A 23228-nucleotide genomic window follows, 5' to 3' on the forward strand; every position below is an offset into this window, starting at 1 on the left:
CAAACTGCAGACGCCTGAATGAGCTTTGTGGTTTCTCTTCGTGTGCCGGCTTTCTGTGCATTAAGAGATGTTTGATTAGGACTTACACAAAGAACAAAGGCAGCTTCTTCTTTAGATTGTGCACGTAATTGGCAAGCTGGAAACCCCATTCACTAAAGAGCAGACACTGAAACCTGAGACCTTGACTTGCTCTTTCTAAAAGTAGACTTTGGGAGAGATCTGCGGCCTCTGCTTCTCACCAGTTTAATTCATGTGCCACTTGCTCCACAACACTCTCAAAGAAAAGGGGGGAGCCAATGTCGCCCCTCCTGTTTTATAACTTAATCATTCACGCAGGAGCCGGGATGTTCCCGATGTGTGCTGCTTGTTACTGCTATGAATTACATTGTTTCTTCATGCTCCTGCATGGAGACAATGCGTGTCATTTTTGATTTGGCTTCTGGCAGGACAACTTGTTTTCCCTGCACTGCCGGACAAGGCTTTATATGAATGTTACATGTCGAATCGGTGGATATGCCGAATGTTAGTTTAAGGACGGATGTCTCGGACCGCAAGATTTCTGGGAAGAATTGTGTTATTGTTCCTCGTTTTAGCTTTAAAGCAGACCTCCCAAAGGGCTGTTGAGGATAAAGGATCCATGTGAACAACGAATTCAATGCACACAGATTAAAGGGGAATTATTTTGGAGTCTTAAAATACAGTAACATTAAATCACATAGTCAGTCGGTCACATGAGGCTCTCTGACCTCTGCCGCCCGTCGGGACTCTAAAACTGTAACTTTATCACCTCACAAACCACGGAGCCACACCGGTCCTGTGAATTTGATCTTTGGCTGAGAACTGCGCCCAGATAAGAAAAGAAAAGAAAAAAAATGCCATATGAATCTAAGTGATTAAGGCAGGGTGTAAACGGAGAGGGCGAGCTCAGTGACTGTCGTGGAGGCCAGCTGCACCTGTCCAACTTCCCTAGAGGAGCGGGGCCTGGGGCCCCAAGGTGGAGCCCAGCCAATGGGGGAGGGGAAGAGAAGGAAGAGAAGCTTAGTGGAGGTGGAGCTGAATGTGATTCCCCCGAGGATCTCTTCCACCGCGCGCTCACCAGATCTATAAATAACTTTTATTAGGTTTAAGTGGAATTAGGGGAGATGTTAGACGTCAGCATAGTCACGGATATATAGACATGGACTTTCTGACGAGGAGACGGAAGAGCGAGGGGTGTTAATAATAAGAGCCTTGCACACACACACACACACACACACACACACACAGGAACATGCACTTGTGCAAGCTGACACGGATGCAAGAAATACCACAAATGAAAAAGATGATCCTCGTGTATTAATTTCCCATATTTGTATATCATTTTCAGGGTCATTGTGGGTGGGAGTCCATCCCAGCAGAGGCAGTCAAACACACAGAGGCATATTTCTGACTGTGTAGAGAGGAGATGTGTTCTGAGATACAGCATGAACTGAATTACTCCAAGTGAAGTAAGAAAATGTAAACTTTATTGCAACGTTGTCATTCTAAGTTCTCTGATTTACAGAAGAGAAAAACACTTGTAATGGCACAGTCATCGTAATATGTACATTGCGGATACTGCAATAATCCAGACGCGCAAGTGTTGTCCAGATTTAAGAGTGGCTTATTAAGGCGCACGATTCGCTCAGTCTGGAGAGGGAAGGAATAACACATCAAAGCTTTTCCTGCAACTTACACGTGAACAGAGATGAAGCACGACTTCAAAGCATTCGAGCGGGATGGAGAAAAGCTTCTCGCATGAAGGGCTTGGTTGGGAAATCACAGTTTGTCGATTTGTCTGAATGTACAATTCAGCTCTGGGGGGGATTAAGACGTAGAGGTGTTCACAACATACTGTTGCACTAAGACATTTGATGACTTGATAAGCTTCAGTAGACCGGAGTGTTCAAGTTGATACAGTAAACGTGTTAGATCAGAATTACACAATTGATTTTGTGGTAAAGCATTGAATACGGTTTCAGAGTCTGCATCGTCACTGCTGGCCAGTTAAGATTGTCCGGCGAAGAGCAAATCGATAAAGAAAAACTAACTACCTCACTCGACATAGAGCGATGCGTCATGGCGCCAACGCGGTTACATTCCTCCATGGGCTCCATTTGAATATAGTCAGGAACAAAAATCAGTCGTCTCATTTACATACAATTTGCTTAAAGCATTAATCATGGTTGAAACCAAATGGAAAAATCTTCCATAAGTAATCCACCTGAATTTAATTAAGCGATGGACGCGTATTTTATTAGAATTACATATCAAGTTTGATTTAAAGTGGCCACTCCACCTCCGTGACCTTTTATTCAATGATCAAGAATCCAATTCAAGATGGCTTCAGTATGATGTCTTACATATGAGAGCATCTTGTTTATGCGTTTTGTCTGAAGAGCTCTTTCCCCGTGTTTTGCTTTCGAGGAATAGTTCGTCCTTTTGGGAAATGCATTTAATGGCATTATTATTATTTGCAGATGAGAAGATTGCTACCAGTCTTGTATCTGTATGACAAATAGAAAGTCTTCATTCTGGAAACTATAAATGTCCTGCTTCTGCCCAAGAAATAGTCCATCACTTAACCCCTCGTAAAGTCACAATTCTTAGTTTTTTGTGTATGGATTAAAATAAACGAGATACAAGCCGTTAATTATTGAGTACGATGTTGTGAGCTTTGGACCAGACCAGCTGTTTCCTCGAGTTCCCTCCACTGTCTTCATATTTACCAAACAGATGTGACAGCGGTATCAGTCTTCTCACCCAACTCTCATGCAAGAAGGTAAACAAATGTATCTCCCAACATGTAAACCGTTCTATTAAAAGTCTCATTTGGAGCTTCACAACTTCATTTGGCACTGACTTATGAAAGAGCATACCAACACCACATCAGACACACTTGGTACTACAGCACATTAGTAAAATGGTAGCATCTAATCTAAATTAAAATATAGCCAGAGTCACAATTACAGTGGCTTGGCCTGGAGTTCATCTGGCCTACAGTACTAAAAGACTCAATGGTCCAACAGATGTGATCAATTAAGTAGAATTCCTCGAAGAATAAGTGCTAAGGGGGATCGTTGTGTCTGATGACTGTAGAGCAGTGAACATCCATGGTATGAGGTACATTCATAAAACATAAGTTCAAGTAAAAGCCTCTCTGACGGGTGAGCGACACCTGGGGTACCACTGCGCGTCAGTTTCGGTACGAAGCTTTCTGTGAGTTCATTTCCTTCCAACAAGCCATTTTCCTTTGTCCTTCTCTGTCTTCATTTGGTCTTCTTGAGAGATTCGTCTGAAGCAACGAGGGGCTTGCTTTGTTCCTCCTTATCAAGAGAGCCAGCAGCGATTCAAAATTTAAAAGCTGTAGAAACGCAGCATGTAAACGCAGAGGTTTCTTCGGGATCTTACATGCCAAAAAAAGCGGAACAGGTAAAAAAAAGTACAAAAAAGTCCGGACACAAATCAGCTGAGAGGTAAAACCGATCTTTCTTCTTTCTTTTTTTTTTAAAGGAGGAAAAGAAAGGTAAGAGAGAAAAAAAAACATAATTTTGAACTGTAAAGTGCAAGTATAAAAAAAAAAAGTCTACACATCATCTCAAGCCTTGAGACAGGGTCAATGGTCTTTAGTGGAAAAGTTCAAGTTGAGAACAGCACGAAAGAAAAAAAAGGAAAACAAAATAATTTGATTCAAAACAGTAACAGGATAAGTCATGTGACTCAGCTTCTCCGTAAGAAAACAGCCACCTCCTCCAAGGGCACAGGGTAGTCCTGTAGGAACGTCCCCCCGTCGAACACCTGAGCATTCTGGCTGTCCTGCCACTGGAAGCCCCCGTCAGGTAGATAAATATCCCTCTGCACCGCCCCCTTCTCCACCACCGGCGCCACCAGGACCTGGAAGCACACATCGAAATTCAGTTTTCAGGGAGATTGTGCACTTAGTTATTAGCAGGACGGATGCCAAGTATATTGTAACGTGATTCCCTCCCATCAGAACATCATGAGGTCACCTCGTCTCCGATGAGGAACTGGTCATCAATGGTGTAAGTGGTGGGGTCACTGGGACTGAGCCACCACATCGGCCGGTAGATGGGGTTTCTCGTCATCCGCCACTCCTCTGCATACTTTTCTATCAGCGGGACCACATCGCTCTGGTGCTTCGCTATGTAGGCCCGTGTCAGGTTCAGCACCTGTGGGTCACCAATAGAGAGATGCAATAATGTTGTGAGGATTAGTCTTTTTTTTGGAATAATTTCATAATTAGAAGTGTTTCCACATCCAAAGTGAACTCAGGAAGAAATCTATTTAGAGTCGTTGTAAAGGAGCTTCTTCTTTTTCTCACTTTTTTTTGTTATAACTATTCAATTACATAAACTTGTAAGAAATCTAGAGCAACGAACTGAAACAACTAACTAAATCATCCACCTTGAGGATTCACGACAAGAATAATAGAGACAAAGAGCTCTGCTAAAGCACTTTGTGCCATCTCTACACCCAGACATGCACACAGAACTAAAGAGTTAACTCAGGGGTTTATCTCTCTCTCTCTCTCTCTCTCTCTCTCTCTCTCTCTCTCTCTCTCTCTCTCTCTCTCTCTCTCTCTCTCTCTCTCTCTCTCTCTCTCTCTCTCTCTCTCTCTCTCTCTCTCTCTCTCTCTCTCTCTCTCTCTCTCTCTCTCTCTCTCTCTCTCTCTCTCTCTCTCTCTCTCTCTCTCTCTCTCTCTCTCTCTCTCTCTCTCTCTCAGCATTCCTGGAAGGTTCACATCCTCTTCAGTGTCCGGTGACAAAAACAAAACTTGACCGCATCTATAAAATATGTATTTTTATGAGTCGGGCTTGAGAGCATTTGAAGGAATGAGCCTTAAATCATGGCTCGGGTCTGAGTGGATCGTTCTCCAATTGAGAAGGTGTGGGTTGCATGTGTGTGTGTGTGTGTGTGGGATTGAGGTTTCATTGCTAGTTGACTCCAAAGCGGATGGTGCTGTGAACTGCCTGTGAATGAAGTATCACACATTCTGTAAATAAAGGTGCGACGATTTTAAAGTACACCCATAAAAAATTTAAAAGATTCATACTTTTTTATGCTTAATGATTTTTCCTCGGAAAGAAAATTCTCAGTCTCACTTAATCCGAGTTTATACATTGAAAACGACGCCAGAGACCAACATGGAAATCATTCCTGCTGTCAAATATCCTGCTGTCCGAATGTTTGTATCTTTGTCATGCAACACGAGTCTATGTCTCTCATTGTGGAAAAAGAAAGCGGTCGATCATTCCCTCTCCGCCACACTTGTCAACTACTCATGGAAATTGTAATGGCCACAATAAAGTATTTTTCCAAGACTTGTCCTCAAATTAAATATTATTCCGGCACTTGAGAGTGAGAGTGAGTCATAAAATCACGAGGAGGGATTGTCGCTCAGAGCAGATGGACGCTTCACCACAGGTGAGGTCGGGAGGGGGCCAGGCGGTCGCTCCTACTGAGGAGAGAATTGCAGGGCAGGCACGGGAGGGCGGAACATAACCCCAACCTACAAGATGTTCAGGAACCTGAGCCATAAAATGTCCCGCATATCTGTCAGCGGCCTCTCTGAGAGGGTGGGCTGTGTTCTCTTGCCGTGCGTGTTGAACAGTGCATTCCTGGTTTCCAGCGGAGAGGGACAGGGTTTAGTCCGGTCTGGGTTGTGATCGACCCTCATGCTCCTCGGCAAACACACCGGTGGGAACTTCTTCGCACTGACCCTCAGAACTGAGGAGAGGCCGTGGGTCAATAAACTTTCCCTCACTCGCCTCTTTTCCGTAAGCAAGCCGAACCGCTCGGCAAGAAGGAGGGGTAGCCCAGCATCCACACATCACTTCTCTTGATCTTTCCACAAGTGAACATCTTGTTATTGAGTCTGTGCACCTACTTCGCTGTTGCTATTGTAATCTGATCTAATGTGGAGGAGGCTGATGTAATGACAGCGCCTCAGGCTGCGAGCCGGGCCCAAGTGTTTTCAAGGTGGACAGAGCTGTTGGGTTGGAGTGGCTACACGAGGGGCTCCAGCCGCTGTCTAATGTGTTTTTGTTTGTAGTTAAAAAAATAAAAAATAACTCTAGTTGTATACCCGGTCCTCTCCGTAAAACCAGGGCGGCGTGTGGAAGCTGATCACTGGGAGAAAAGCCGTGATCTCCAGCCAGCGAATGAACAGTTCCTCATCTGTGACAAGGTCTCCAGACAGAGATCCACCTGAGGGGAGAGACAGGTGCACAGAGGCAGAGACAATTAAAGATACATTAGTTCCAACCAGAACAATCCTGCTTTCTTTTTCTCGCTTTTGCAATTGAAAAAGTTTTCAAAATATCCACGAGGAAAATCACGAGGTGGGTGATTAGCGAGAAGTGGAAAATTCCAAATGTTCTTTTGTGCTGCACAAAGAGACGCATGAGAGAAGACTATCTGAAACCTGCAGAGAGAAACCACATGTAAGGATAGTTTCCCCCAACTGGAACACGTCTTTTAGTCTTTGCCCTGAGGAGAGAGCATAAGATGTGACACCAGACATCACACTGTCGGAGTGAGACTGAGCATCCTCTCTCTCGGCTTGAGAACTACCTTTTTAAAGGTGGACCATATTTCATTGACAGCCAATCAGAGCAGACTTGTCTTTTTAGGAGGGGGGCCTAAAGAGAGCGCTAAAACAGAGCTGTTCAGGCAGAGGGTGAACACAGGTATACGCAGCTGAAGCACACGTGAGCTGGCCTTACGTGACACAATACAACACTTCATAAATTAATTTATTGATACATTGATAAAGTAAAATAGAGAGTGAGAGAGATGCGTGAATCGTGTACAATTCTCACATCCACCAACAGTGATGGATTGGGGATATGAGCGTACAGTTTACAGTCAACCATGTTTCATGGAGAACTTTCTCCTCTTTAAAACAAACACTTTTCTCACAGATCTCTCAGCGGGCATGTTGAATGTTGCAGGAATAAACCAGATCTGTGTTGCAATTTCTTTGTGTTCGTTGTCTTGATTTTCTTCCGTGAAATGTTGAAGAATTATTCTCCTTTTTGTTTCCATGAAATATTGAGGACTGTAATCAGGGTAGGAAATGTACATCTTTTTTAGGGGGCAATTTTCACCCCCACTGACTGAAAAAAACTAAACTTCGTTCAAAAATACTAAATATACTTATTTAGGATTACAGTATATTAGCAATTGTCATAATAATGGCAATAATACGACTATTAGGCAGTAATCTGGAGTCATTAGTAGTTTTTGACGAGTTCATTAAATTATCATAATTATTAGAGGAAATTATGGGGGCATTTGTTGCCCCTCTCATAGCGATATCAGGGGTAAAATGATATTTTTCAAGGGCAGTTTTGCCCTTTGCCCTCATGTATTTCCGACTCTGACTGTAATGCACTATTAGAGACGAGAAAAGTGACCCAGAGGCTGTGGTATTACCTACTGCATCAGGAATGAGGAAGTTGTATCCCAGCAGAGAGTGGTGCAGCAGGGAGGGAATGATGCCCTTCAGGCCCATTGGGCTCCAGTCGGACTGCATGGGGGTCATCCTGACAAACAGAGGCTTGTGGTTCGACCTGAGACACAAACCCATCATGATAAGACCCAATTCAAACAATGTGAATAATGAGTCAAGACGCTTGAGGGCGTTACCGTGTCCCTGCTGTCACGATGGTGGAGTCTCCTATCCTCGTGGCCAGGTCGGCCAGCAGGCCGATGTAGTTGTCTCCCCCGAGAGTCTGCGGCGGCCGCAGGACTTGCTCCTCGAGCAGATTCCCTTCGCCCCCCTCCAGCATGACGTACTCCATCCCCAAATGGGCCTGCAGAGCCCCCACCCTATCCAGGAACCAGCTCACCGCTCCTGGGTTGGTGATGTTCAGCTTCACGCAGAACTTTCCTCGCCACTGACCCATCACAGGGATCTCAAGGACAGAAGTAGAGTTCATTTTACACAACTTTGATTTTATATTTAGTTCATTGATTATTAACCACAGTGATAGATTGGTTTGGGATTAGGCCGTGTTCACACTGCTCTGCCTTTTATCAAACTGTAACTGGTGAATGGAGACCGGTTGCAAGGCAGATGGAGAGGGTCCGCTTTGGAAAAAGAGGTTTTCAAGGAAGTTTTATTCTTTTAGACGTGGAATATGTTTTCTCTGAATGGACCATGGAAAATGCAGAGGAAGTGGACCTTACTGAGTTGGAAGGCAACTCAAACCACAAGAACACCGTGGGTAAAAGTGACCATGCGGAGGACTTTGAACACGACTAATCGAGCTGCACTCAGGTCTCACCGGCTGTCCCAGGGGGGCTGAGGGGAGGCTGAGCCAGTAGGCCTCAGTGCCGTCCACGAGGGAGGTGTGGAACTGCGTGGTGTCCACGCCCAGGAAAGGGGACAGGGTGATGGAAATGTTGAGAAGCTTGACAAGTGGGAGGTCCCGGGTCAGTCTCTTGGACATCCCCCTTTTCCTGCTGTTGAGGTAGTCATGGTCCTGCAGAGAGAGATACATAAACTATCTGCATGAACAGTGATTGTATCAATAAATGCTTCTATTGCATCGAAATAATTAGAATACAATATGATGTACGAATGGAATAATTAAAATGTTGGAATGAGAAATATCTTTATACTAAACTCGCTTTAAATTTGCCCCGTTGATATGAGCTCTGTCAGAACATTTTAACGTATCTTTTAATCCTTTGGAATTTAGACGGTGAAGTCAAACAGAGATTTCAGGTTACATAACTATGGAATAAGACCTTTAAGAACACAAAGATTGACCCCGGGGAGGTTGACCAGCGGTGGGAAGAAAAGTCGGATTAGCACATATTATGTAACTTCTAGGAAGATTTTTTAATCTTTAATTTTTCTTCTGCTTCTTTTCTGGATTTGAATCCTACATAATATGTAACACATTGTCAACACAAAGAAAACCAAAACACAAGCAAGCATCTGGACTTTTTACTGGGTTTGCAAAAAGATGCTTTATTTGGTCTTTTAGTAATAACTTTAGAAATGTGGCAAGCTTATCAAGAATCTAAATGTTACATTGCCTGCAACTCCAAACTAATAAGGAAACTAGAAAAAAATGCTGTATGACTGATAATGTATGAACACTCTGATGAAGCCTTGTTTCTTTCCAGAGGATCATTGAACTCAAACTACACTTTCCATAAGATTCCATGCAGCACTTTTCATTAGGAGGAATTCTATATGACTTTTATGGAGAGGAACTGGGGAATCCGTGGACTGACATGTGCACGTCCTGAACTGTAAGCATAATAAACTCTCTGATGGACAGATTGTGCAGCATCCAGCGAGCGTCAGGATCACCTCCTCCAGTTAGTCTTGGCTGACGTCCCTTCTAATCTCAACACACAATTATTTGCCGTCCCGCGGTTACCACGCTCGGAGCAGCTTGAGATCAGTCAGGAGAGTCTCTGTTTGTCCTCTCTCGGCTATATTTTGTCTGTAATGGCATATCCCCGGGTATTGGTTCAGATCCACCCGGCAGGCTGGTTTACGGGAAATTCCCAACAACTTTCAAGCCCCTTTCCAGTAACTGGATGAATATGAACGAATAATAAATAGTTCAGAATACCTGAAACATATTACACGATACATCTCATCTAAAAGGTTTAAGGCATAATTTAAAAAAGTGGCCTGCAGGTAGTTTTGACATGAAGCCCTAAACAATATTTGTTCCACATTGTGACATGTCTGTGAAGCTGTCCTCCCTCATTCGCCCCCTGCCTGTCTCCAGCCTTCTGGAGACCGACTACGCCTCTTTCATCTCTATCCTTGACGAGTTTTGAGCCGCTGACCGATAAACTCTCAGCTGCCTCTCAGCCCAGATGGTTGAAGAGGAGGATTACAGGAATCTGCAGCTACACAGATGAATAACAGAACACTTCAGTCAGCTACTGCAATGTATATATTGTCGTAAATATTCCTGTGTAGGTCGATACTAACAGGGTTCCCAGTTTATAAAAGCTTCTCTTTAGGTAATACTCTTCTTCAAAGCGATAGATAATTAACACATCTTAAAGCAGAATGAACTATTTGGTCTCCAAATATAGTGAGTAAGGCCCCTTGAAATGATACCTTCCTCTCAGAAATCTTATATTTCAGCCTCTTGACTTCACTGGGCTCCCATTTAACTTACAACTCTGATTCTTTGTCTCTGCCTCTTTGAGGTTGGACTGGTTGTGGACCTCCAGAGCGGGTCTCTCTTTGAAAGATTACCCAGTTTGCTAAAGTTGTTTGAGGCTGTTGGTCCGGCGAGGCGCCGTGATGAGCACGTACCATGTCGGAGAGGAGGGTGGTGGAATGTTCATTGAGGCTGATGACTCCCTCCCCTAGCTGGTGTCTCCTCAGACGATTCGAGAAGGTCCTCAGCTCCCTCTCCACCCTCGGCCCTGAATCCACGTTGGCGAGCAGCTTCCAGAACGGCAGCCTGTGGCACACGCACAAAACCCGCTGCTCTCAGGAACCTGCATGGTGTAATGGTCAAATATAGTTCTGCCATGATGTGTGAAAGTGGAGCTACGGTGGTCAGGAGTTTTATGTAAGGGGTGATTTAGGGTAGCGGGATAATACGGGGTAAACCAGCCTGCTGTCGTAATGGCTTTCCACGCGGGGGGTTAGGGGAAGCAGATACAAGGTCTCGGGGTCTTGATAAAGATGAAGAGCTCACCCGAAAGAGAGGGGACTTCTTCTTTGAAGTTGTCGTATAAATCAGAGTTCCCTGAGAAGCTGGGTCAGAACTTCCCTACTTGCAAGAAATAAAACGGATACAGGCAACTTTGATTCAGAGACTTCATTCCTCCTCTCCCGATTGACCGAGAAAATCTCCCACTGCAATGGATTGTCATTCATGACTACCCAAACGCACACAGCCTTTCAGTCCGTGCTCACTGGACCCTCAGACGCCACCACGGTTTGACTCACTGCTATTAGGACGAAACAGACATCCCTCTTCTGACAAGCAAATCCCCGCTAATCTGAATCCAAACTGAGCTCACCACAACGTGTTCATGTTGGGCAGCTCCCTGCTGTGGTGCGAGAGCCGCTGCACTGCTTCCTGGTGGGCAGCTTTCACATTGTGGGCCACACACACAGTGTACTGCAGAGGGAGACGCTCCACACTGGCCAGCGACTGCAGGCAGAACTCCTGTCGGCTGTCCAGCCCCAGCCGCAGGGGAACATCAGGAGACACCAGCACGGCAACACCTGTGTTGGGGGGGAGCAGACGGGAGATTGTCAGAACTTCATGAATCGTTGTCTCGGAGAATCAGATGATATAATGTCTCACTTTCAAGAGATATCAAGCGGGCCTTGATGTAAAGGCAATCAAAAGCAGTGTCAGCTTGAGACGGTGCGTTCGGATTCCTCTGATGTGACATCGCGCTGGAGTGATACGGAGACCGGGGCGAGTGTGACGGAGTATGGGGAGGTAGAGTGTGAGCTGTGTCAGCTGATATTGCGCCACTCAGATGTGAGAAAGACAATATGTAGAATGAGATAGAGCAGTATGTGGGGAGTTTACAGCGGGACTGCTGGCAACTTTTCAGTTTTTAGGTTACACTGCACACCAATCAGAGATGGCTGGGATACATATCCAAAGTCACATTGAAGACAAATACTTTTCCTTCCTTCAGAGTTTTACCCCAGAACACATCTCTTATTCAATCATCCTCAATTATGAGAGTGGAAATTTGTATTTTCTCTCCTGCTGTATGCATATGCCGCCTTCAAGAGGCCCTGGGAAATTATAAAATCATGCGAAGCAGATAATTGTGTCTGCAGATGTAGCTGCCCTGCAAGGAATGCCCCGTCTCTCTCAGGTTACCCCGACCCCCCTTTCTACACCACTTCTCACCCATGGTGACTTCCACCTTCTCCCTCCCAGCTCGAACCACCTTCCTCTCCTCTCTGCCCCGCTTCATCCCATCCCGGATTACCAGAACCCAGGCCGGCACCGGTCAGAGCCTCCAACCCAGACTCTGACCCCGCGTCTACCTCGCTCTGCACAATCTGTTCAACAATAGCCACATAAAGATTTGGGAGCTGGTCAATGAACAGATTAGTGTGCAAGTCCTGTTTTCCAAGGGGCCTGAGAGCTTGGCTCACTTCAGCCACCCTCTCTAGTTTCAATGGGCTTACTGTTTTCCTGTAGGCAGGGGAACCAGGAGCAGGCAGCACACTCACGTACCAGTCCAGAATCAGATTAATAGTTTCAGAGATCAGTATTAAAGTGCTGCAAAAAGCCTCGCGAAGAGCCTTCAACCACAGGGTAATTATCACGTGTTTGCAACGGATAATGTCAAAGAGATACTGGTAACTCCTCAGCTGCCCCTCACAAGGTATTAGGTCACCACCCAACTGCTTGTTATAGATTCATAATGACAGAGAAATGTAGATTTTTGCTGAAAACACTGTTATATGTCCAATCCGCAGGGGATAAAACTGATATTTTTAATAAAGCAAAGGTGCCGTGAAAGCGCGCGTATCAATAACGTTCTCATACAGGGGAGGAGAAAATGGGGCAGCGGTGAAAATGTTACAGCTTTATGGAAAGATGGAAGTGGAATGCAGGCAGTGGAAATAGAGGCGACCGGAGTACACCAGACACCGAGCAGCCTCGTAGAATGATGTGCGGCTACAGCAGGCTGCAAACAGTGCGTTTTACCAAACTGCACACGGGGTGGAAAGTGAAGTTTAAGTTAGCAAGCATAACTTCTTGATTCATATTACATTTTTTCGGAGAAATGACAATGCAGAGCCTCTATGGGTCAATCTGGTCAAAGTCGCAGCACCTTTCTTTGTCGGTGTTCTTTCGGTAGTCAACAAACAAACATAAAGTGCCTCACACTTAAACTTGGAAAACAATATTAATTCTAATAATTTTCTGGAGGTTTTAATTGCTGGCGTCAAATTGAACCCAAAGGGTAAAATATGTTAGTAAATATAAAGGTAACAGGAGGGTGAAACATTGAATCGGGTCAAAATGACCCAAAGGCGGGGGGAAGGTGTAATATTGATTCGGGTCAAAATGACCCTAAGGCAACACAAGGGTTAAACACTCCAAGCTTCCCCAAGAAATATTTTCCACTAGCTCTCAAAAGCAAAATGATACGCCTGGCCGAGCGCGTCCACTCACCTTCAAAGCAACAGATATGGAAAGGTAAAAATGATTAAGACGTTTATTGTGCAGATTTGAATGATTTAACACACACATGCCTCGTTTGTTTTTTACAGCTGTTGAACGAACACACAAATCAAGAAACCTCGGGCTCTTCACACGTGTACGTGTGTTCTCACACACACAAGTCCTTTAATGGGAAACTGTAGACTTCCAAGAAAAACAGAGCAGGACTTATAGGACCATAAAGGTTCGGCACTTCCTCTGGATTAGCCCGAGCTCATTGCTTGGAGATGGCAGCGGAGGTGACCTTCTGTTGCGTCAGGGAGGTTTTAATATGGCCTCTAAGCCCTCAGAGAGCGGCTGGTCCGGGTGGAAAACGCCGGCGCCTGCCTCCATGCTGCTGTGCTCCAGATGGGCTCCACTCTTTTACCTGTCATATTTATACTCTTATTTATGACACCTGTGCACATTTACAGACCTGACTGGGGTTATAAAAGGTGCATTCAAACTCTAACTAAGTGTGTGCGTGCAATGTGTGTCCAGGCATGCGTTTCCGTAACAATGGAAACGTAGTTTCTCTGCCTAACCTCAAGAAATTGATGGCCACAAAACTGGGATCTTGCCATGGCAGTACATTTTCCGATTCCACTTATTTTAAAAATATTGAAACACTAAAGAGACTTTTCTCTGTTTCCATTCCTATCATGAATCAGTTTTATTGTTTCAAGTGTGAGACGCTGTGTTCTGCACAAATATCACGAGAAGAAACGTAAATCTAGATCGGACCATAAGATCTCACCTTTTAGTTACTTTTTAATTTACTTCAGTCTCAGCTGGTGAAGGAAAAATACTGTAAAAACAATTCAACTCCAGTGTTTTCAGACAACTTAATGACCGGATTTAGTTGTATTTTAATTAGAGAAATGCAAGAGCATTTGTAAAAGGCCTTTAAAAGGAAACAGAGCTGAGCTGATACGTACTGTAATTACATTAAAAAAGGTGTCTGCTGCTGCCTCTTGCTCGTTGTCCTTGATGGACGCTATTAGATATGAGGAGAGTGACTGTGGAAAATCTCGCGGGACGATTTTTATATATGTAGTAGGAGATGACAGTTTGCTTTTAACAAAGTTTGAATTGGCAAAGTGAGTCATTGTTAAAGTGTTTCACCTCTTGCTTGTCCCGGAAGTGTCAACGTTTCGGGGCAGCTGCCCAGGGGCCTTCTGGAGGCCGCTTGTGTAACACGTTGGCAGCTTGTTTCCCTTCAACATGCACGCTGGATTTCTTTCAGCATTTACTTTTTGTATACCTGTAAATCAGTGATTTTGGGGTTGGCTTTAAGACAAAGAAAATTCAAAGTAAAAAATAAAGTTTTTCTTTATAATTTGGTACTAAACCTTGTAAGTCGCCTCAATTATATTTAGGATAAAGTGTATTTAAAGTTCACCAGGCCTCAGCTTTGTGCATTCAAACAGCCGAGAAGAGAAAAGTCTGGGACTTTTTCACTCAAGATCTACTGAACTTATTTATTAAGATAACAGACAAAATTATTACTTTTTTTAGAGTATGTTGAACTCAGATTGCTGTGCAACAGTCAGTTCTTACTGTGGTTCACTATCGCTCACGAGCACATAATGGAAATGCATTTTTACTTATCGCTCTCATCGTGGTCGTTATACGGTTTTGTCAAATAAAACTGATGAAGTGTCATTATCTGAAACATAAATAAATGTAACTCCATGAAGGTTACATAACTCGTGTCCCTATCTGTGTGTTGTGGTTGTCGGTCGCTTCTGAGAAGACACAACAACAACCGAGCAGGAGCAGTAAAGTCTTGTTTGGATCCTGCACGAATAGAGTCAGTGTCACGAATTCCCCACCTTCCTAGTTAAATTCATCCTGCTTACACGTTTAATTAACTCTCCTGTCATTCCAGATCCTGTCATCCTCACCTGATTGTCCCTCATTCCCTTCACCTGGTCCTCACGCCCTTCTCACCTGCAGCCCATCCCCTCATTAGTCCCTCATTCCCTTCACCTGGTCCTCACGCCCTTCTCACCTGCAGCCCATCCCCTCATTAGTCCCTCACTATTTAGCTCCCTCACTTCCACTTGTCCTCTGCCAGATTGTCTTGTGTGTCACCGCCAAACCTTCCAGCGTTATTAGAGTTTATTCCTGATCTGCCTGTTACGACCCTGTTTGCCCGTTAACCGAACTCAAGATTTTGCCTGCCCCTTTTTTGGATTCGTTGCCCTGTTGGACTGACTACCTGGTTTTGACCCTGCCTGAAACATACAGTAAACTGCCTCCTCCTGCATTTTTGGGTTCCAGTACCTGTAACCCTTAGTCAGAGATAGAAATAAAAGAAAAGGGGTGGGAGACGGTGAGGGGAAAGAAATATTATGCTAAAATGATCGATGGAGAGACTAGAAACATGAAGAGCGTGAGAGAGAGAGAGGTAACGTGCATCCACATCCACATATGGACTTGTGCATGTGTGTGTAGGAGGTGGTCTCGCATCTTAAAGAGATGCTGTCAAGTCTGGCAGGAATTGTATTTGATTGTAATCTCTGATGCTCACCTCACAAAGGCTAGCATGGAAAAATGCCAATGCATGAATTACTTTTATTGAATCCAGAGTGAGGTGATAGTTAGAGCTATCACACCATCATAGTACCTCTCCAAGTCCTTATTTAAATGATGAGTGGAGGAAACTTTGATGCGAGCCAAAGTAGTTGTCCGATGTAAACATGCAGTGTCTGCATCCCCATGTGAATGAGGCCCTCTCATTATGAATAAGGATTTCTCCACTCTCGTATTTTTTACTTTCAAATATCAAAACATATTTGATGGTAAAGAAAGCCCCCAAAAAGTTATTTGCTATTAACCCACATGATAGGATGATAGTGACACAAATACAAAAATTCAAATTAAAACAATTATACGTGTGTGTGTAAAAAAAATAGTATTAAAGTAGCCGGAATTAAAGCTCAAATTGACACTGTAAATATTTAATGATAAAGTCCAACAATAAACAACAACTTATCCTTTTATTTATTTATTTGGACTGAGTGAATTTAAATTGAAGGGTTTCAAATAGTCTGATTCAATAAAAAAGAAATCTGAAATTAATTGTCAAGAAAACGTTGATTTAAATATATTTATTATATCAAATACTGACCCTAAATGGAGGCTGTAGAGCAGTAATGAAGGAAACATCAAGAACTAACAGATGAACTGTTGGTTTCAGATTTCCCTGTCGGACATGAACACAGAGACAGTCTTAGAGACCCCGTCAGCGACTGTAACGGTATCGTGTCCCTCCAGTCCCGTCTTGTGATTCGACCAAGTGCACTAATTATTTTCCAAAGTATAGCTACGTCTCGTATAAATCTATAGTCCTGCTTCCATGTGCTTGTGTTCATTAAGACCTCCAGTTGAGTAACTGGAGGTTTAAGCCCCCAACGCTTTGGGATAACTTATATTTTGAATGCAGGATGTAGCTTCAGTGATATATAATCTGTTCTGAGTGACCCAGTTGATTGTGTATGGATAAAGACAGGTGGGGCTATGACAAGGTCCTTCAGTTGGCATTCAACAATCTCAAATGTCACTCTTCCCCACAGCTGCATGTATCGTCTCCCCTTGACTCTCCGCTTGACTTTTCTACCTCTTCTTTGATTTGCTACGTTTTGCTGTCTTTTCATATCAACTATTACAGTTCAGTAGGCATTCCTTCTGTTGCTCCGTGGCTCTATGTTTCAGTTCATTTGTCTCTTTAATCGTCCCCAGGAGTCTCCTCAGCTCAGTCAGTCGTCAGTCACAGCTCCATGTTGCCGACCACATTCACAGTGTGCTCCTACGCCTAAGTAGAGTCAGTGGAGACAGCTCCCACACACACACACATACACACACACACACACACAAACGTGCGCGCGCACACACACAAATGAAGAAGAGAGAAATAAAAGGCAGCGTCTTTAATGCTTTATGCTGAAACGTCTGATTCAATATTAATTTAACACAATTCTTAAGACATGTGGTGACTCTTTAACTTCTTTATTACCACTGGATTGCCGCTCTTTTGTGAATCTGTTTTGAGCAAGACATCCCACTGAAAAATCAATTTAACATGAAAAAGATCAGTTTTGCATGTTGTCTTTATTTTACTGTGATTTATTGTTCTGATTCCATTAGATTTGGTTAAATTTACAAGCAAAAATAATAATAATAATTTCACTGCAAAACTAGGAACAAATCAATAATTGTATTAAGCCTTCACAAGGTTGCATCAACCCACGGTTTCCCATCATGACGCTTTTCACTATCTTCACATAACGCCGGATTGTTTTTCTCCACAAAAGCCGCCGCAATTGTTTCCTGTCCCACAACAATAACAGTCATGCTGTTAGTCGCACATTGCACATTTAAAATTAGATTAGTTGCAAGTCCCTTTTGTCAGAGCTGTTTAAAAAAATAGGCTGACAAGTGCAGCTGTTGCAGTCTAATATTCATATGTGTAGAGATGAAGGTAATGAGAGGTAATGGTGCTCCGACCAGCCCGGTGTGCACCAGAGCGCAGGTTATGAGCCTGGAGCTGCTGATACAGGATGTCATCAATGATGAATTTAAGGAAATCAGCGGATCTGATGTACTGTATGAAATTGCAATATGCATTACACAATTAATAAACCATGGACCGACACCTGAAATGAGGGGATCGATCAGTCATCACACAGGATGCCAGTGGTTATCAGACAACTGCATCTGAGTTATGTATTCTTGTTCTACAAAAAGAAAATGAAACACACAGTGTATAAAAACTATTTGTCTGACTATGAAAGATACGTAAGTGTTGGTGTCAAGGAAGTCTCTTTAATATTTAACTTGTGAGCTGCAGGCATGAGAGAGCAAGGACAGTCCGAATTCATGAAGAATTAGTGTCAATAATACTTTCCAGTGATCCGAGGAACAGGAAAGCGGCCAAGTACAAATTGCAAAACATCTTCAGTTGTGAATAAAAAGATTCTCGTGAAGGCACATTATGTAAATATAAGAGGCAAAAACATCCTTGAACTTTAGAGCAAGATATCATGTAAACCTTTAGTGATCCAACAGGCATCGCTGCCATTGCTGAGCATCAGTTTCTCGGTTTGGGGCTATGTTCAGTATGTGTCTGTGAGTGGTTGCTTGGCAACGTTCAAACAGTTGTTCTCGGCGGGGTCTCATCTCATCTGTGTGTTTTTTGCGTGTCTCTCTGTGTGAAGCTAAACGGAGAAGCAAAGGGTTACAAGGTCCTGGTAATTACTGCTGTCCTCTCACAAGGTGGAACAGGGATTTAAGTCATGTGACTTTCTTGTTAAGCCTGCCACCGTGTTATGTAACATCCCAAAATGGGCATTGGGTGTACGGGCATTTGTTCCTGTCAGTGTGTGAATGAATGTGTGTGTGAGACAATCAGCAAAGTGATAATAGGTGATCGTTCGTGTCACCTCATTGGCTGATGTCTCACCCTTTCACCCTGATCTAGAAGCTGTTTGGCACGCTAACTTTGCACTAAAAAAATAGTATTGCATTTATCTGAAATCTTTCAAGAATGAGGCTCAGTAAACAAACACAACTTGAGAACAAAGTAACCAGCGAGGTTACAGTAATGCTATACCCGCTACCACCCAACACACATGTACACACACACACCACACATTCCTCATCAGTCACATTAACTATTCACATTTGAGTGCTCCCCCCATTTGAGTGCTCACACACACTTCTTCCCCTCCCCTTCGGCCCCAGTATAATATCAAAATAACCTGATGAGTTATAAGAGTCAGCCGCGCCATCATCCGACCGGCCCTTTTATTAGAAACAAAAGGCAATTACCTCGGATAATTTAAGATGCTGAAGGTGTTTGCTTCCCTTTGTAGTCTAATCTCTGAATTATTCAACCGAGATGCCGCAGACAGTATTATGTTACATTCTATTAACGGGATGGACGTCCTGTCCCGTCAGTGGAGAGTGGTTTTTTTGGGGATGATGGTCGTGGAGGTGGTCGAACCATTTTTCTCAGCTCAAATACAAACAACCACGTGCATGAGGGGGGTGGTAAGAAAACACTGCAACATCCACAGGGCTTCCCTCGCGCCCTTGGATTCATGCCAAGCATCGTATACCCACTGATCTGGGGTCAGATTTCCAAAGCCCTTGTACGAACCCTTCTCCATTGGCAAGTGTGGAAAAACAGCTGACAACAGGCCATTTGACATATTTGAAAAGGTCTTTTGTATATTGTAACAGACCGCGGTGTGAAGAGGAACTTACTGCTAATGAGAGAGCCTCCGCTAACAGTAAATCTCAGCTGATGCTCATGATCGTTCCAGCAACGACGTCTCACCTGTGGAGCCCAGGAAGTAGCGTTCCAGAGCAGAGCCAAAGCCAGAGGGATTGTCCTTAAGATCGCTCACGATGAAGGGCTGCGTGGTGGCGTTCTGATCGTTGATCGGCCAGGTCTGACCCCGGACACTGGCGCCGCCGTACCAGGACACGTTGGTCATGGAGAAGCAGTCCTGAAAGCAAGAAAACAGTGTGAGAGAGAAAGACACACAAGGAAAGGAAAAAGCCGATTTAAAATCATGAAGACATGAGTGGAGACAGCAACTAAACAGATCCTATTGATGCTGAAATATGGGATGTTTGATCATGAAAAAAAAGGTGATGCAAGTTTAATTTTATTTTAAACAAATGCTTGAGGAAGACTTAATAAATACGTATTGTAAATTACATTTTTGAGTAACTAAAAGGTGAGTTTGACCTTAAAGCGCCGGATGTCTTGGATACTTTAAGATACATCTAGATGACAATTCATGCAAGTTACAGTTGCTATAGTGCAGACATGCAGGGCACATGGTGGTATGCAATACTGTCGAAGAAAAGCAATGCACGCAGAAGGGATTGAATGACAAGAATGTTTAATAAGAGAAAGCGTGTCCTTCCTCTAAGCATCTTTAGGGGTGAGGGACAAATGCTCAAACCGGCAGCTCATTTATTTCCCAATCAGCAAATCTGGGCTCTGCTAAAACAGGTGCCAACTGGTCACCTGAAAAAACTTTGGTTATTGGAAAAAATAAAGGCATCTTTGGTTTGGAAAGATTTTCTGTGAGCATGGAGTTATAGCGAGGAAAGCTCCAATGGGGACAGATTAACCTCCCCAAACAACCCAAATGTTAAATTCCTGCATGATTAAGCTGTGAAAGTACAGTACTCTGTATGGAAGAAGCACAACAACTGTGAAGCATATTTAACATGAATGTCTACTCAGTGCAGTTCAATGAAGGGCTGGAGAGGAGGAAAGGATGAGGGAACCACACAAGTGATTCTTTTTTGCTTTGATTTGGTGTATGACAACATGTCAGCTCAAATAAGTCACTCAAGCGGCATGCTTGTATTTAGTTTCAGATAATATAATAGCAGTTCGTCCTAATAATTATTTAAATAATTTGTATCAAACAAAAATCACACAAAATGAAATTGAAATTAGATAATAATAATAATTCATTTATTTTTTAATTGAATGAAATGAGCCATGATATTTATGATATTGGATTAAACACCATAGTCTGCTGCTGTCATACCTGTTTTTTAAACAGTTATTTGATTTAAGTGTAATAAAGTCTCTTGTAACAATGCGGTGGTGGTAGAAATCAGGGAGACTTAGTAAGACCGTGTACGTGATTTATATGAGAGAGAAAACGCCGAATATCGTGTTTTTAAAAGTAAAGGGGCCTTATGCATATATATGTTTTGTGCATCAAGATCACAATAGTCATGCACGATCACATGACAATGGATACTGAGTAAACAGCAAATTAAAGCCCAAAAGTGAAAAACTTCTTATTTTAACATAACATTGTGCGTAAAATGGCATTTGACTAAGACTGACTGTGTTTAGTGCGACAGAGAGAAACCCTACCTTCAGCTCCACGTGACAGTGCACCGGCGTCCAAGTCATACTGTAACACTCCGTCTCCGTCTCCTCATTCACCTCCAGCGAAATTTTCACCTCGGCCACCGAGTCCCACGTATAGCAGAACTCCGTTTTATTCAGCCAGCACAAGTTCCTCACGAAGGGAACCTCGACGTCGGGGTTCCCCACGTTCCCGACGTCTATCTCCACATAGGTCTTGTCCTCCGTTAGAGTCTGTATGACCAGCGAGTGGGTTCTTCTCTCCCAGATCAGTCCGCTAAAAGTCCCCCTGAGGATCCAGTTCTTGTTGGGCTGGTCCACCACCTGCCAATATATGATCCCGATGGTCATGACAAAGAATACGGCCACCCCGAGACAGGCAATAGCTCCTTTCCAGGTCTCGTTCATCTCCTTCAATCCTGTGTCCCATGTTACCTCGGGGATGGGGCTAGGATTCCTATTTCGAGCGTGGGGCATGTTGTCTTTGAGATCAGCAAAAAAAAATCAAACGCAAAAAATGCTGCAGAAATCTCTGTGCGTAAGAAATCTCTGTTGCTTCATCATGTCATGGTGTTTTCAGTGAGGCTACGGGGTAAACCAGCCGACTCGTTATCTTTACACCGTTTACACTGTTGTTGTTTTGCGCAATTGTGCCTGCAACAGTGACCTGTATGTGAAGAAAGCTGTGAGGAAAAAAAAGATCCAAGCGAGGCAATAAAACAGGATGAACGAATAAGTGACTTACCACATACTGTTCCTGTTTTAAAAGAGTTGCATCTGTAAATGGCATTGGCTGCAGTGAGCTCGTGAGCAGTCCCAAGCCGGGTTTGGCAGCAATGCCTAGCTCCTAAGACGCTGTCGTGCTTGCCCTGCACTTTCTGACGTAATGCCGGCTTGTTTCTTCAGAGGAAAGGTAGAGAGAGGGGAATGGGGGACCAGGAGGGTTTGGCTGAGTATTGGAACTGACCGCCGGGGCGAGGAGGCCACGGACAGTCTGAAAGGGAGGGATACCCATGCGTTCTTGGAAACTCTCCGTGCGCTCTCCGTGCGTAAAGACTGTGGAGACTTGACATCGGATGGTTTGGTAGACGGGCAGGGCGTCATGTGCCATCCCCTATCCACGTCTGATCATGTGGTCTTCCATTTTTTAACGGCAAGCAAAGAGTGATGTCTGAAACTAATTTCGACATAACAAGTGCATTAGCAGTGGGTCACAAGTGAAGTCTTCGGTGTATTTAGATGAATTAGATGAATCTAAGGGTTTATTAATACAACTGGCTGAGGTAAATAATAAATTTCTTGTGTTAAAGTAATTGCTTTTAATAGTCCCCGAATTTAGTTGGTTATGCACTTTTTGTGTGCATATCATTGGTTGTCTGTCGAGGTTAAAATGTCTTTGAGACGGTTTGCGTTGACTGTTCTGCTCAGTTTACAAAGTGTGATGAACCACCTGTCATCCAGAAAACCTCCCGCCGGAGCTCCAGGGACAGTGATCTCTGCTCACCACGACCAACTATCTATAACCATAACCAAGCATTTTATTTGTTCTTTTACAAGACTTGTATTCCATTTTACTTTATTTGAACCATTTTAACTTTGTTTGAACCCCACAAAAAATAGAAACCTGAAAAGAGAGTTGTGAGAATACACATGAATTACACGGTTGCCACAATTCCAGCATGTGAAATGTAAATATGTATGTTTTGTTTACAGATGCTGATTAGTGTTCTTTAACACCAGCTGTAATATGCAACCAGTTTAGCCAACGTTTTAAACTATGAGTATCAAAGATGTTGTATGTAATTTCTTCTGCTTCAGGAAAATCACATACAACGAAAAACTAAATGTGAAGCAATACAAAAATCTGCTGTGTATTCAGGGCGGGTCATGTTTAATATGGATATACAAATTATAGATTGTGTGAGGTTAAATGCACTGCGTGGCTCATTGGGGAGTGCAGAAGACATTTGAGGGCAGGAATGTTGTTTATGAGTCCCTCAATGCGAGCGGGTGTCGGTGGGATTGGTCGAAGGTGGCATACAGTTGCATTTGGATTGTCAACATCCATTGTGACATGAGTTATAGTG

The 23228-nt window shown here is 43.6% G+C and overlaps 1 protein-coding gene across 3 annotated transcripts; it reads right to left on the reverse strand.

Moving 5' to 3' along the window:
- Positions 1–1483: 1483 nt before the first annotated feature.
- Positions 1484–22174, reverse strand: si:ch211-236l14.4 (SITS-binding protein). Of its 3 annotated transcripts, none has more exons than XM_056417712.1 (11): positions 21887–22174; positions 21148–21808; positions 19573–19744; positions 11062–11269; positions 10343–10493; positions 8331–8528; positions 7690–7958; positions 7477–7586; positions 6125–6246; positions 4029–4208; positions 1484–3912 (listed from the first exon to the last, which is right to left on the reverse strand). In XM_056417712.1, the coding sequence occupies exons 2-11, from the start codon at positions 21616–21618 to the stop codon at positions 3739–3741; spliced, it is 2055 nt and encodes a 684-aa protein (XP_056273687.1). In that variant the 5' UTR covers positions 21619–21808; positions 21887–22174; the 3' UTR covers positions 1484–3738. The 3 variants fall into 3 exon arrangements, with proteins under 3 accessions (XP_056273687.1, XP_056273686.1, XP_056273688.1); XM_056417711.1 differs by having other exon boundaries at positions 7477–7613; XM_056417713.1 differs by lacking the exon at positions 1484–3912 and having other exon boundaries at positions 4120–4208; positions 7481–7613.
- Positions 22175–23228: the final 1054 nt, after the last annotated feature.

Source organism: Pseudoliparis swirei, chromosome 6 (assembly GCF_029220125.1).
Source record: "Pseudoliparis swirei isolate HS2019 ecotype Mariana Trench chromosome 6, NWPU_hadal_v1, whole genome shotgun sequence".
Classification (NCBI taxonomy): Eukaryota; Metazoa; Chordata; class Actinopteri; order Perciformes; family Liparidae; genus Pseudoliparis; species Pseudoliparis swirei.

What these genes read in the sequence shown, in the direction of transcription:
- si:ch211-236l14.4 (XM_056417711.1), bottom strand. Translation starts at nt 21,618, where the DNA reads ATGCCCCACGCTCGAAATAGGAATCCTAGCCCCATCCCCGAGGTAACA. An exon ending in CCACCCTCCTCTCCGACATG is followed by an intron (nt 8,529 to 10,342) that starts GTACGTGCTCAT and finishes CTCTCTCTGCAG; the next exon opens with GACCATGACTACCTCAACAG. An exon ending in GGTTTTACGGAGAGGACCGG is followed by an intron (nt 4,209 to 6,124) that starts GTATACAACTAG and finishes GGTGACCCACAG; the next exon opens with GTGCTGAACCTGACACGGGC.